Source organism: Oryctolagus cuniculus, chromosome 4 (assembly GCF_964237555.1).
Source record: "Oryctolagus cuniculus chromosome 4, mOryCun1.1, whole genome shotgun sequence".
NCBI lineage: Eukaryota > Metazoa > Chordata > Mammalia > Lagomorpha > Leporidae > Oryctolagus > Oryctolagus cuniculus.
Window position 1 is genome coordinate 113,181,632 of NC_091435.1, and position 15,159 is coordinate 113,196,790.

Here is a 15,159-nt window from a genome sequence, read left to right on the forward strand (position 1 = left end):
TTAGGCTGCTATGGGCATTTATGCATGAGGTTTTTTTTCTCTATCAAATGATGTACATTTTTCTTCTGTTACAAGTTTTGAAATGAAATTTATAACAGAAAAGAATGATTTCTAACAACTCTGACTTTGCCTTGGGATCAATTTCTTGAGTATCTTTAAAATTATTACAAAACACACATAAATTAAAGTTTAGCAACTTAGCAATTTTTAAGTGTATACTTCAGTGCCTTAAGTATCATCCATGTTTCTGTCTGGTAAAACTATGATTCTGCACCCATTAACCAATGACTCCCCATTTCTCCTGACCCCCTAACCCCTAGAGACTACCATTTCCTTTGTCTCTATGGATTTGACTAAGTACCTTATATAAATGCAGTCATACAGTACTGACCCTTTTGTCACTGATTTATGTTACTTGGCATAATTTCCTCAAGCTTCAGAATTTCCTCCTTTTTTAAGACCAAATAATTCATTGATAGAGCTCATATATTGTTTATCTCTTGGTGGACACTTGGGTTGCTGGCTGGTGTGAGTTAATGCTCTGTGAACATGAGTGTACAGACATCTCTTTAGATCCTGCTGCCATTTCTTTGGACTATGTACCTGCAATTGGAATTGCTAGATTCCCAATTTCTTTTGAACTCTGTCCATTGAGTTGTGGGTGTCCTCTGTCATCCAGCAACTGTTCCTGTTGAAGTCATCAGAGTCCTTCACATTCTTAAATACAATGTTCAATGTTTAGCTGTAATCTGAAATTATTAGGAATACTTATCACAATGTTTCTCTCCTTATCTATGATTTCCTTCATTTGGCTTCCTCTGGGACACTAAGCTCTCTGGGACTCATTTTACTTTGCTACCTGTTTCTTAGTCTCCCCTGCTGGTTTTCCAAATTTTTAACTGAGGCCTATTCTTGATCTACACTTATTCTCAAGGTAAATTTATACATTCTCTTGGTTTTGAAGACTGTTTCTCCATTGATGATTCCAAAGTTCATATATCTACTCCATAGCTTTCTTGCGTACGTACTTTTGACTCAAACACCTACTCAACACCTCTGTTGAATATCTAATAGGAATCTTAACTTACCATGTTCAAGGTAAGGCCCTCTAACAAATATTCTCCCTCTAGACTTGACTCATGTGCATGAAAGTCAACTCAAATGTTACCTTCCTGGAAAGTCCTTACAGCAAAAGCTAAGTTGCCCTCTAGTTTTGTGAAGCTACTCCATTCATCAACAATAATGTTATTGTGTAATGTATGTTTGTTTATTTTCTACCTAGCTATAATGTAAACTTCTTAAGGTTAAAGGTTTAGTCTAGTTCACTGCTGTGTACTCACCACCTAAGGTTATGTTGCAGTTCAGTAGGCACTCAACAAATAGTTGTTAGATTAATCATTTCTTTAAAACTCTTCCATAATATAGACTTTTACTTAGTTTATATATATTTTAATTTCAGTATTGAAGGTACCTCATTAAATTTTGCAATTGAAAATGCTGCTATACATTTGTATTTCTATAAGAAACAGTTTACCTCTCAAAAATTTAATGATTCTGATATTTAGATTTGCTATAGTTTTAGCGAATTTAGCCATCATCCTTTCTGATTTGACTGTATTGCTAGCACATTTTTTTAAAAGATTATTTATTTGAAAGTCAGAGTTACGCAGAGAGAGTAGAGGCAGAGAGAGAGAGAGGTCTTCCATCACCTGGTTCACTACCTAATTGGCCGCAACGGCTTGGAACTGTGCCAATCCGAAGCCAGGAGCCAGGAGCCAGGAGCCAGGAGCCAGGAGCCAGGAGCCAGGAGCTTCTTCTGAGTCTCCCACGCAGGTGCAAGGGCCTATGTTCTTGGGCCATCTTCTACTGCTTTCCCAGGCCATAGCAGAAAGCTGGATTGGAAGTGGAGCAGCCGGGTCTCGAACGGGTGCCCATATGGGATGCTGATGTTTCAGGCCAGCGCGTTAACCTGCACAGCCCTTGCTAGGCACATTTAATGGAAGTTTTAACTGGGTTAAAATAGAGTGCTATACACCTAATACATAACTAAAAGAATATTAAATCTAAAATCCCAACTTGGCACAGTGCTGTTATTGTTATATCATACTACTTACTGCTTTTTTATTTGACACAATAGTTGACAATAAATTAAGGAAATTGAAACTATCCAGAAATATTTAAAATATAAATAAATGCTAATAGTCCTTGAGTTTGAAGTTTGAGAGCTATAAAGGGCGTTTGAATTATTGGTGTCCACTATTAATGATCTTAAAAAAGGATTTGAGTAGGAGCTGTGAGTCAGCATTTCTTGGGAATCCTACGTTGTGTTGGATTCATTTTAAAGGCAATGGAACCGAATAGTATGGCATAAGTAGCTAGGTCTTGACCTAGACATAAAGGTTCAGTTTTTTCTAGATAGATGGAAAATAAGAGGAAGGAAATTACACCCAGGATAAATGATATGTGACTTGGCTGGAAAGCAGACAAGAATGACAATGTGTAAAGAGACTGAAGAGCTGGTTCGCCACAAAACTATACAGAAACCAGGATTCAGACCCTGAATGTTCTTGAAGAATTTCTCTAAGGTTTTAAGACAGAATGTTCTTTGAATTGAAATAATATTCCATGATAGTTGTCAAAACCCAATAAGAAACTGTTTAAAAATTTGAGAGATTTGAATATCAATCTTACCCTTCACTAACTATTTGATTTTTAGCAAGCGACTTCACCTTTCCATATGTCTTTTCTCATTTGTAAAATGGGTTAATAGGCATAACAATAGTCTATATCTCAAAAGCTATTGAGGATGACGACTTAATGCTCACAAAGTATTCAGCATTGTGTTGGGGATGTAGAAAGGAGACAATCAGTTGTGTATTTCTGTCAACACATTTTCTTACAACCTGAAGAATTCACATGCACCTAAGAGTATATTGATAGAAAGATGAAACTCACAACTTCCAAATATATTATTTTTAAAAGAAATCTCCATCAGTTTATGCTGTTTCTTGATGACAAAAGTAAGGTGTCGAGTTTAAATACAAAATATTAATTTGGCAAATGTAGATACTTTAATACAACTCAAATGGATTCTGAAGACCTCATAAAGCTCTCCTGGCATTCATCAAATTAACACGATCCTTGGGAAAGCTGCACTTGGGCATTCCATCATAGAAGAAGCATCTGTGATGGAATGGAGTCCACTTTTAGAATGTTTCTGCCGGTTATACAAACTTCCTAAGCATATTTTCCAGTTGGGGGTCATTTTCACCCACTTTAAATCCAAATGTGCTTGTATAACAAAATACATATGCTTACTCTGGAACTCCTACTTTGACATTCCAGTCTGCAAACACCTCTTTGGCTACTGTCATTAAAAGTCTGCTGTGGGTAAATACTTGGCTTAGAATCATATTCTGAAACTGATTTTCAGTAGTACTACCTTGTATTATAAAAACAGTGCCCCAAACTTAACAGTAAATTTGTTAAAATATTAGCCAATACATTAGGCATAATGCAGTGAAATGAATATTAATAGTCCTGTCATATTTTTATGTGAAATTATACTTTTCATTGAATTTTCATTTAAAATTATAAATTTAGAGTAAAGTTTTGATCATTTCTCCAAGAGACTGAAGCTCTTGAAACAAGAACTAAAAGTGTAGAACTAATTCCTCTGTTCGGAATTACGTTTATTTTTATTCTTCTTAAATAAAAACTCAGTTCTGAATAGCTAATCATATTTGAAAAATATTATTTAAACCTGATCACTCATTTGACATGTCCCATTATTTTATTGCAGATATCATCAGGGGTTTCCACTAAATCATTAGTACTGCAATTAATGTTTAGGGATTGATCCAATGAGTGGCAGTGTATGCCATGATTTAGTCTGAGATTTGAGCCAAAGTGTGCATTTGAAATCTTAGTTCTTCCACTTCTAGCTTGTATGACTGTGGGAAAATTCTCAATCATTGTGTCCCTTTTTATCTGAAAGAGGTACAATAATCATTCTTACCTGATAGGTGCTGTGATGATTAAATGAGATTAAATATGTGAAGCCCCCACCAACAGTCAATAAGTGCTCACTAAATGTTGTGGATGTTTCTATTATTTTATTCCAGCCACCTTTTAACGTTTCTTATTAGTTTTGCTCACATACAATTTTCTACTCATTTAATCTCTTTTCTAGTATTATCTTAATTATTTTATTGTTAATAGACTTGACTACATTAATATAGGTAACCATGTCATCATATGGGGACTTTAAATGTCATTTTAAACCATTAATGCACTTAAAAACTCTTAATTAAGAGTTTAGTCTACTTGTCCATGTCAAATATGAGAAGTCTTCAGAACATTCATAGAAACACCATATCATGAGAAAACTGTACACAGATCACAAAATTTTTTGCACCGAGGTAAACATACTTTTTCACTTCATTTCATTTTTCCATGAACTCTTTGAAGTGCCCTCATGGAATACAGCGCCTTGTCATTCAACAGGTGTCTGCAGGGCAGCACCATGAACACTGCTTGGGAGCTTGTTAGAGGCAGGGTCTCAGGTCCCATTCCAGTCCTGCTGAAACAGAGCCTGCCTTGCAACCGAAATCCCAGGTGATTCCCATGTCCATTACAGTTGAGGAGGTGTCATTCGATTGCACGTTTCTGTTGTTTATTGGCCAGCACAAATGCAGAAGAGCTTCTCTGACTTTTTGCTAGTGTCACCCAGCTGGATTATCTTTATTATTCCATGGTAAGGGGATAGGGAGAGGGGTGGGAATAATGGTGGGAGCTCTGAGAGGAAGTGAAAGGATCAGTGGAACTCTGAGCCTCTTGACATACACATTTGGACCCCATCTCTCCAAGCAGGGTGGCTTTCTCATGCTATGGGTCATTCCCTATCTGTGCCAAAATAAAGAAAATCAGGGATCTTAGCCATTTACACTGTAGACTGAAGCTGGAGTATGACAGCAAGGTATTCATTTCACTTGTAACAAAAATTCCATTTTTTTTTTCTCTGGATTTGGGGTCCTGTTTGGCACCATCCTAGGTACAGGTTCAACTCATTCTTCAATTTATGCATACATCTTTAAAGTTACATTTTAGCATTGCAGAGATTTGGAAGGCAAATGTAAACTTACCCATAATCATTTTCCCAGTGATAAACATCGCTGATGCTGTGATGCAGTTCCATCCAGTGTTGTTTTTGTATTTTCTTTCTTTTGAGTATGTTTCTGAGAATACTTTTAAAAAATCATACTTTGAGAATCATCAGTCAAAAAGAGTGCCTTTTAAGAAAGTGTATTTGCATTTTTTGAGGCAAATAGTTTATTATTTGAAACAGATTGTGCCATGTAAATTTATAGAGGAATCTAAAAGAACTCAAAAATGACCCACAGATAATGCTGTTTAGTTTTTATGTGTTGTCTCATGATTTATTAAGAAGTTGTTCATCCGTACACTAATATAACACATATATCTGAATCCTACCTTGCAGCTGTTTCATTAATATTGATATGAGATTAAGTATTGCTTGCCTCATAGTTGAATCCTAACAGTTGAATATGAGTAGTAGTCTCAGCTTTTTGAGAACTTCTACATTCTGATGATATAGAAGCAGGTAATTGGAGAAACAAATGTGAGAAAGCGAAACATTTATGCATTCAGTTTCCCAAAATGATACCATTGTTAAACTTTGTTTTACACCTATCTTTTAAGGTTTGTCTTGAATGTGGGGAAGATTATTGTTCAGGATGCTTTGCTAAAATTCACCAGAAGGGGGCACTGAAGCTCCACCGAACAACTCTTCTGCAGGTATGACTTTTCTAAAATGCTATACTTGCCAAGTGTTTATAAAATGTTTAAACATAAAGACATTTAAAACATGTTTAATGATCTAGAATCCAGGATGGTTTATAATAATTTCTAAAATTCTATTATATGTACAATCTTGACATATATCTTAAAATCACTTTACTGATCACTAATCTGGATATCTGGATTCTATTTGGCTATTTAGACTGTGGTTTTTATTTATTTATTTATTTATTTATTTTGGACCGGCAGAGTTAGACAGTGAGAGAGAGAAAGGTCTTCCTTTTTCTGCTGTTTCACCCCCCCCCCCCCCAATGGCCGCCATGGCCGGCGTGCTGCGCCTATCCAAAGCCAGGGGCCAGTGTTTTAATATAAGTTACTGAAACATTTTGCCTGATTACTGTCTTTAGATTACGCATTCTATCTATGAGCTTGACATTTAAGAACTATATGGTTTTTTCATCTATTGTGGTTTTAAATGAATATGTGGTTTAAGTATTTTTATCTAGTTTATAAATAGAAATTTTCATGTTTTCTTCTAATGTTTATTTTAAAAATTTGTTTGTTAGTTATCCTGGCTCATTGTCATTTAAATAAGCTTGCACCTCAGGTTTCTGCATTTCCTTCTACATTTCAGTACCCTGTACTCATTCTTATATAGTCACTTTTTTTTTTTTTAATGACTAAGCTCAAACCGTGTCAGATTGCTTTAAAATTCTAATAGTTAAACAAGAAATAGAATAGGGACGAGGCATTACACATGTTTCATCTAATGACGCCTTGATTCATCATAGATTTCATTCATGTTGGAGGAATTTGCTTAACAAATATTTATCAAGTGCCTTCTAGGAAAGCAGGTGGCCTGTTCTGAGAGGGCAGTGGCAGATTCATAATGCCAGGACCCTGTCCTTTACGACCTGGAGATGAAAGTGAGAACCAAAGACCTTGTGGAGTGGGTTATGGGTTTTAATATTGACTGGTAGCCATAGGGCAGGAGGTGATCAGATCTGTATTTTGAAAGACTCCTGGTCACTGTTATATGTGACAGCAATACAAATATTGGTAGCTCTCAAAGGTTCTCATGACCTGAGTTACAGTAACTGCAAAACAGAAAATAGACCTGACTCATATTAACCTAAGTCAGTTTTGAGTGGCCATTCAATGATTAGAGCAGAAATAATGGAGGGAAAACAAAAAGATAACCTGCCACTTTCCTCCCTTGGGCTGTGATAATCAGACAGTTCTAATAAAATAAAAATAAAATTAAATTAAAAATGAAGTACAGTAAAAAATTATAAAGAAAATAAAATACAGGATTGCTTGTATATAAATAATATAGAATTTAACAAAAGGGACTGCATTTTAAGAGTAAACAGTAAAATTATCCCACTATGAAGTCGTATTAGGAATTTTATCATTCAGTGGTTTGTTCAACACATTCACTTAAACTTCTTATTTATCCATTTATTTGAGAGGTAGAGTTACAGACAGTGAGAGGAGAGACAGAGATAAAGATCTTCCATCCATTGGTTCACTCCCCAGATGGCTGCAATGGCAGGAGCTGTGCCGATCTAAAACCAGGAGCCAGGAGCTTCTGGGTCTCCCACTTGGGTGCAGGGGCCCACAGACTTGGGCCATCTTCCACGGCCTTCCCAGGCAACAGCAGAGAGCCAGACTGAAAGAGGAGCAGCCAGGACTAGAATAGGCACCCACATGGGATGCTGGCGCCACAGGCGGAGGATTAAGCTACTGTGCCATGGCACCGGCCCCCCCATTCATTTAAATTTAACATAGATCCAGCTGATATTGAAGATATAGAGAATAAGATATGGGCCTTTCTCAGGTTTCAAGATTCACCCAGATTTTGTTTTCTTTTTCTTTCTGTCTTTCCCTCCCCCTTCCCAACCATTCCCACCTCCTTCCCTCTCTCTCTTTCTCCCCCACCCCAAACACATACACACATACACACACACACACACAATTTCTAAGAACAGTTAGGCTTTGCCATATAGAGCTTATTGTTATCCATACCCATAAAGGCAACTTGACATAGAATATGTTTTCCTTCTTTCTTTCTTTTTAAGATTTATTTTGTTTATTTGAAAGGCAGAGTTTCATTGAGAGAGAGAGGCAGAGAGGGAGATCCTTCATCCACTGGTTCACTCCCAAAATGTTTGCAACAGCCAGGTCTGGGCTGGAGTGAAGCAAGTAGCCTGGAACAACTTGGGGTCTCTCACATGGGTGGCAGGGGCCATCCTCTGTGCCTTGGCAAGGAGCTGGATCTGAAGTGGAGTAGCCAGGACTTGAAACACTGTGCTACAATGCCAGCCCCTGGAGTGTGTTTTCTAAACATTGACCATTCATGTTGCATATTACTATCATTAAAGTAGATATATCCCATATCTTAACATAGAAGAGTAGGCTCTCTGTAAACTAGAATCTTATAAAATTCTAAATATAGAATTAATTGAGGAAGTAGGAATATATTTATTGTGTAAATATATTTTATAATAAATTTGTATGCTATTATTTCTTGTGTATAACTTCCTTTAGGTTACATGAAATTTGGACAAAACCTTTTTGGCAATCTATAAAGTATTCTTTTATTTTTTATATATAATTGACTAATTGTGCATATTTATGATGCTTCATTTACGTATCACCTCTATCACATTGCCACTTTCATTTTCTTTTTTCTCCCTTTTATTTCTCTCTCTGTGTGTGTGTGTGTGTGTGTGTGTGTGTGTGTGTGATAATATTTAAGATTCTGCTAGCATCATATTTTCTAATTTTGATTTTAGGGGTGGGAAGGTTGGTGAGGCATAAAGAGTAAAACTATTTAAGTCACTACCGAATCTCAAACTATAGAAGACAATGTCTCTACAAGTTAGTGTAAATGAATTTCATAGCATATCGAGGGGCCATGGATCTTGATAGATCCTTTCTAATTCAAGGGTTCTTTTCTGTATGTAAAGTTAAGATTGAAGAATGAGAAAGAACCACACCCTCCCATGTACATCTTACTCCTTTGTATTGCTCTCAGATCTGCAGAGACCAAAGTTGTCACTTGGTGCTCTGAGCGGTGGAGTCCTGGGTCATGCATTGCCTCCTATTGAAGGGAAATCCTGAGGCTGAAACTTAGCAAAAAGCATGTGCAGCCTACCTGTACTGGAAGCTAAACGCACACTCCTGTTAAGGTCTTCTTATAAAACATCATTTCACCTACTGAAGTTGCTAAGGAATGAGAGACTTTGAGAGAGACATTTTCCATCCAGATAACTGAATTAAATCTTTCAATTTATTTGTTAAACAAAATTTTATTTATTTTTTTAAAAATATTTGCTTATTTATTTGAAAGGGTTACAGAGAAAGAGGGAGAGACACAGAGACGCAGAGAGAGATCTTCTGTCCACTGATCCACTCCTGAAATGGCCTCCAGGTCTCTCATGTGGGTGCAGGGGCCCAAGCACTTGGCCCAGCCTCTGCTGCTTTCCCAGGCCATTATAAGGGAGCTGGATGGGAAGTAGAGCAGCTGGGACTTGAGCTGGCATCGGCTTTACACACTATGGCACAACACCAGCCCCTATACAAAAACTTTAAATGAAAAAGATGTCTCCCCCCACCCCACCACCAGATTCCACATGTAAATGAGGTCAAGCAGAATCTTTGTGTTTCTGCTTGGCTTATTTTTGTTTGTTTTTTTTTTCATAGTATGCATTCCCATGAATTTTTTGAAGAACTCTAGTATTTGTATATCAAAATTTTATGTTATATACCTTAAATATATAATAATCAACAGATGCACAGATGGATAATATTTTTTGAAGGAAAAATTTTCAAAACTTGTTACATACTCCCTCCCATCTTAGTAAGCAGAGCACAGTGAGAGTAGTCTCACTGATAGTGACTAATGTCCATTCTTATGACCACCTGCTGTTAGAACACTTAGAAAGAGGCCTTGAAAGGCTGATGTCGTCTATAACTGTACATCTTGCTCTAAGGGATTTGCTCTTCTGGTTAGTGCTTCATTTTTCTCCTGTATCTTTCTCTGCCATCTAGTCTTGGCTTTAATCACTCATCCTTTAACTAGCTGCCATTTTCTTATTTCTAACCTCTAATGTTCTTTTTTTCCCTCAGTCATCTTGCTTTTTTCTTCCTTTTTTTTTTTTGCACCATTTCCCCCTAACTTTCTCAGTAAATTAAGATTCTTATTGTTGTTGAGCCTTGTCCTGGAAGGCTGTTTGCTCAGTAAGAATGTATACCCTTTTCTGTTTAATTTCATTAGCCGGTCATATAGCAATTTGAGCTTTTTTAATTATCGAGCTCTGTTAACTCATATTAATTCATATGTAAAAGTTAAGGCTCATATTTGATGAATAAATATTAAGCATTTGAATTTTAAAAACAATCAAAAATTCTAGGCAAATGGTTGTTATACTTTATTTTCTTTAACTTATTATATTGTTTCTGGTTATTATAAAGTATAGCCAGATTGTATAGTTATAAACCATTTCAGCTTATGTTCTATAGCCCAGAGAGCCTAGTGATTCATAGACAGTAGGAGCCATTTTGTACCAGTATGTTTTATTTTACTTCGGAGGTATATCCCAGAAAACCTTGAAGACCAACTGGTACTATTTAATATTGGCTAACACTATAATTTCAAAAGGACGTTCTTTTTATTTATGATTGGTTCATACTTTGCATTGATTAAAAACAATTCAAATTTCTTTTCTCCAATCTCCATTAAATGGTTAATTATCTGCAAAAGAAAAGATAAATATATGAGTGGAATTACCAAGGATGAAAATTTTAGTTCTACTCTGAGGAAGACTATCAACATTAAGGGTTGAAATGGGAGTTTTCTTCAAATAAAAAAGTAAAATCTTATTACATGAGCCATTCCTATTTCCTATTAGCAACATATGACCAGACAAAAGAACAAAGCTAATCAGACAGAATTAAAGATGTGGGGCAACAAACAAAGGGCATTCTGTTGCGAAGTGTGACATGTGTAAGGGATATTAGATTAAGTAAGTGACTGATGATAGTTAAGCATGTTTTCTTAATTTGAATGAGATTTTCTTATCTGGAAAGGAGAAACCTTGAAAAGGATGTAGTTAACTGAGATTCAATATCCATATTTCTTGGTATGAAGCATTTGTGTATGCAGCCCCTTTACTGTCTCTAAAGAAATATATCCCTATAAAAATGTGGATATAAGTGGGAGTATCTTTGTGCCTGAACATATTTACATGAAAATAATCACTGTGCAGAACCCCAGGTACTGTCAGAACACTATTTATGCTTACCAAATTTGTTGTAGATTTCTTAAAGTTGACGATGACCAATATCAGCTTTCATGCTCACACTCTGATTGTTTTGTTAATCTTCAGACAAATCCAATGTTTTGAAATCCTAGCTAGCCATTTTGGGAAACATCACATGTACGTGGATGATGTTAGTAGGACCAGGCTTAAACACTGCACATATGCATATTGTAGGTGTGACGTTGTCCCACCTAAATCCTCATCTTTAGATCTGAGATTCTCATTCCTTACTGCATGGAGAAGTTGCCTGCTGATGGGTCAGAGTTGAAACTCTGCCTCAGTAATTTCACTTTCCCAAAGGGGATTGCTGTTGTTTCTTAAGTTACACTCCCTTCCTGGAGTTAGCCTGTGTCCAATTTGTAATCTAGCAGAGGATTCAAATCCCAGCAGCCCTCTTACCTCAATCTGGAACAACCCGGATGGGCCGTGATAGCTCCTCTGTGATTGACAATTACATTGAAATTTACCTTTTCTTGGCTTGGTCCTCCTTCTTTGCTTACCCCTGGATGTTCTCAGAACACTGTTTGCTAAGTCTCAAGCAGACCAATAATGACATTGATTTGCAAAGAAATCTATTCACAACAGTATGGAATTCAGAGTGAAATTGTATTTAATTGCTGGCCTAATTTTAGAGTACAGAGTTTATGCAGGTTTAGTACATGACTTCTGTTTATTAGCTATTCAAATTCTGAACCAACTGAGCAACAGATATAAGATCAGAGGTGGAAATCAATGAATCAACTTTATTATTGAAACAATTGAGATTGGTGATTATGGCATGGATGTTAAGAAAAATTCAACTCCCTGATACTTCTTTGAATTAAATCCCACCCCTGGCCCTGTCCTTCCCTGCATTGCAGATGTTTCATTTGTTAGGGAAGATCCTAAACAAAAGATTACTCTATGTCTATGTTGCAAAGCTTCCCTCTCTGGGCAAGCAGCCTTGAAGACAGCACCCAGAAGGGACAGAATGGAGCATGCTCAGTTCCTTCACCTAGTGTCACCAATAAGATAGACCCAGCTTCCTGATGATGTACACCCTGAGGGGCATCCAGTGATGGTTCCAGTGCTTGGGTCCCTGAACCCCAATTTGGGAGAACCGAATTGAGATCTAGGATCCTTGCGTCAGCCTGATCCAGTCCTGGCTGATGTGGGCATTTGGGGAGTGAACAGAGGTTGGAGGATCTCACTCTGTGTCTCTCTGTCTCTCAAATAAAATGAAAATAAAGATTTAAAAAGAGAATTATGCGGATGGCAAGTAATTATTCACCCAAGAGAACTGTCATTACTTTACATGATTTTAAAGTTTTGGTTATATAAATATTCTGGAAAAATAGAAATTGAATATTTGTAAATATTAGTTAATATACACTTAGGAAAAATATTTAAATATGTATAAGCAATTGAATGTTTCCATTTAAAGCCTATTTCTTCAATGTGAAGACAATGCTTATTCCTCACCCTATAGGTTTGTGTTCACTGACCTCTAGTATGATTATCACTTTACATTTCCTCTGTTGAAGAATTTCCAAAGCTGTATTGCTATTGATTACTTACTCATTCCTGTTTTCTGATAAATTTTAAGAAGCACTGTTTCTATTTTGTTCATCACTCAATTCCAAATGCTTGTACCTGTCCTATATAACTTTTTATAAGCATGAAAATATAAATGAGTCCCTAGAGATAAAAATCAATTCCCTAACATAACTTAAAACTATAGTTTAGATTTCAAAATTAATTTTTCTCAGAATTTTGAAGGCCAAAGTGTCAATTGAAGAGCAGATAATTAAAAAAATACATGAACTGCCGATGTTTTACATTGGTGTGAAAGGTTAACAAAAGCTTTTCTTAAGTGTGAGAATATGACCTTTAGTTAACTTTCTAGCTCTGGGAAACAGATAAAAGTGGTAAAGTCAACTATGTTCCTAGACAACGTAGTTCTGATGAATATGATCTGTGCTTTGCAAATTACATATAAACAGGGAGTACGGTATATACAGTAAGCTGTATCTCGTTGAGTGCAGTGAGTTTTGTAATTGGCCCATCTATTGTGGGCTCTGGAGTCTGTGAACTGACTTTGCCAGATAATAAAGCTTCTAAGCTAGGTATACCTGTCACCTATCTGAACTGTACTTCTTTTTTTTTAAATTTTTTTGACAGGCAGAGTGGACAGTGAGAGAGACAGAGAGAAAGGTCTTCCTTTTTGCTGTTGGTTCACCCTCCAATGGCCACCGCGGCTGGCGCACTGCAGCTGGCGCACCGCGCTGATCCAATGGCAGGAGCCAGGTGCTTCTCCTGGTCTCCCATGGGGTGCAGGGCCCAAGCACCTGGGCCATCCTCCACTGCACTCCCTGGCCACAGCAGAGAGCTGGCCTGGAAGAGGGGCAACCGGGACAGAATCCGGCGCCCCGACCGGGACTAGAACCCGGTGTGCCGGCGCCGCAAGGTGGAAGATTAGCCTTGTGAGCTGCGGTGCTGGCCTGAACTGTACTTCTGTCTGAACTTTTGCAAGACTCCTGACAATGCTTGCCTGCTGCCAAACAGTTATCCCTGTCCTTATCTTTCTGAATAGACCGATACCAAGAATTGATTAAAGTCTTGAGAGACTGAAAGTTTATTTAATTCAGGCAGACTCCTTGGAGAGCTTTGCATTTAAGTTTTCAATTATTCAGAATTTCATAAAATAGAATGATGGGATACACACAAGATATATGAAAAATTCTTGTCATGGAGTCATGGACAAGATTTTTAAAAATAAAAATAATTTAGATACAATTTATATAAGTACAATTCATTTAAAATGTACAATTTAAATTTATTTTGGCATATTCACAGATATATATACATTACTACCATGATTTCTTTTATTTTTTAAAGTTTATTTATTTGGAAGGCACAGAGACAGGGAGAAAGGGATATTCAGAGACATCCTGTGTCTACTGGTTTACTTCCCAAATTCCCACAACAGCCAGAGCTGGGCCAGGCAGCATCCAAGAGCCAGGAATTTGATCCGAGTCTCCCATGTGGGTGGCAGAGACATCATTTGCTGCCTCCCAGGTTTTTTAGCAGGAAGGTGGATCAGAAGCACAAACCATGGGGTGGCTCTGTGGCATAGCAAGTAAAGCCTCAGCCTGCAGTTCCGGCATCTCATATGGGCGCCGGTTTGTGTCCTGGCTGCTCCTCTTCTGACCCAGCTCTCTGCTATGGCCTGGGAGGCAGTGGAGGATGGCCCAAGTCCTTGGGCCCCTGCACTCATGTGAGAGACCCAGAGGAAGCTCCTGCCTCCTGTCTTTGGATCAGCTCAGCTCCAGCCAGATGGAGGACCTCTCTCTCTCTGCCTGTCCTCTCTGTGTGGCTCTGATTTTCAAGTAAATGAATAAACCTTAAAAAAAAAAAAAAAAAAAAAAAAAAAAGAAGTACAAAGCAGGCCTTCTAATGTAGGTTCTTGGTGGCCCAATCAGCTGTTTTACAATGCTTATCACAACGCAATTAATTGTAGAAGACTTGTGGGGCTGGCACTGTGGCTCAATTGGCTAATCCTCTGCCTGAGGCGCCAGCATCCCATATGGGCACCGGGTTCTAGTCCCGGCTGCTCCTCTTCCAGTTCAGCTCTCTGCTGTGGCCCGGGATTGCATTGGAGGATGGCCCAAGTGCTTGGGCGCCTACACCCGTGTGGGAGACCAGGAGGAAGCACCTGGCTCCTGGCTTCAGATCGGCGCAGCACCAGCCCTGGCAGCCATTTGGGGGGTGAACCAACGGAAGGAAGACCTTTCTCTCTGTGTCTTTCTCTCACTGTCTAACTCTATCTGTCAAAAAAAAAATTGTAGAATACTTGTTTCACCTAAAAAAATAAATTTCCACAGGGCTGGCATTGTGGCACGGTGGACCGAGTTGCCAGCCACATGTGATGCCAGTATCCCACAGCACAATTGCCAGTTCAAGACCTGACTGCTTGGCTTCTGATCCAGCTTCCTGGTTAAAGCTCCTGGGAAGTCAGTGGAAGATGGCCCAA

The 15,159-nt window shown here is 37.8% G+C and overlaps 1 protein-coding gene across 3 annotated transcripts in view; it reads left to right on the plus strand.

The window, feature by feature from the left end:
* The window catches only part of ZBBX (zinc finger B-box domain containing), a 160,523-nt gene that overhangs the window by 19,399 nt on the left and 125,965 nt on the right, over nucleotides 1-15,159 (plus strand). For all 3 annotated transcript variants that reach the window (XM_070073199.1, XM_051818752.2, XM_017346893.3), the window contains one exon: nucleotides 5,722-5,817. In XM_070073199.1, coding sequence (XP_069929300.1) covers nucleotides 5,722-5,817 — 96 coding nt within the window. The remainder of the gene's footprint in view (nucleotides 1-5,721; nucleotides 5,818-15,159) is intronic.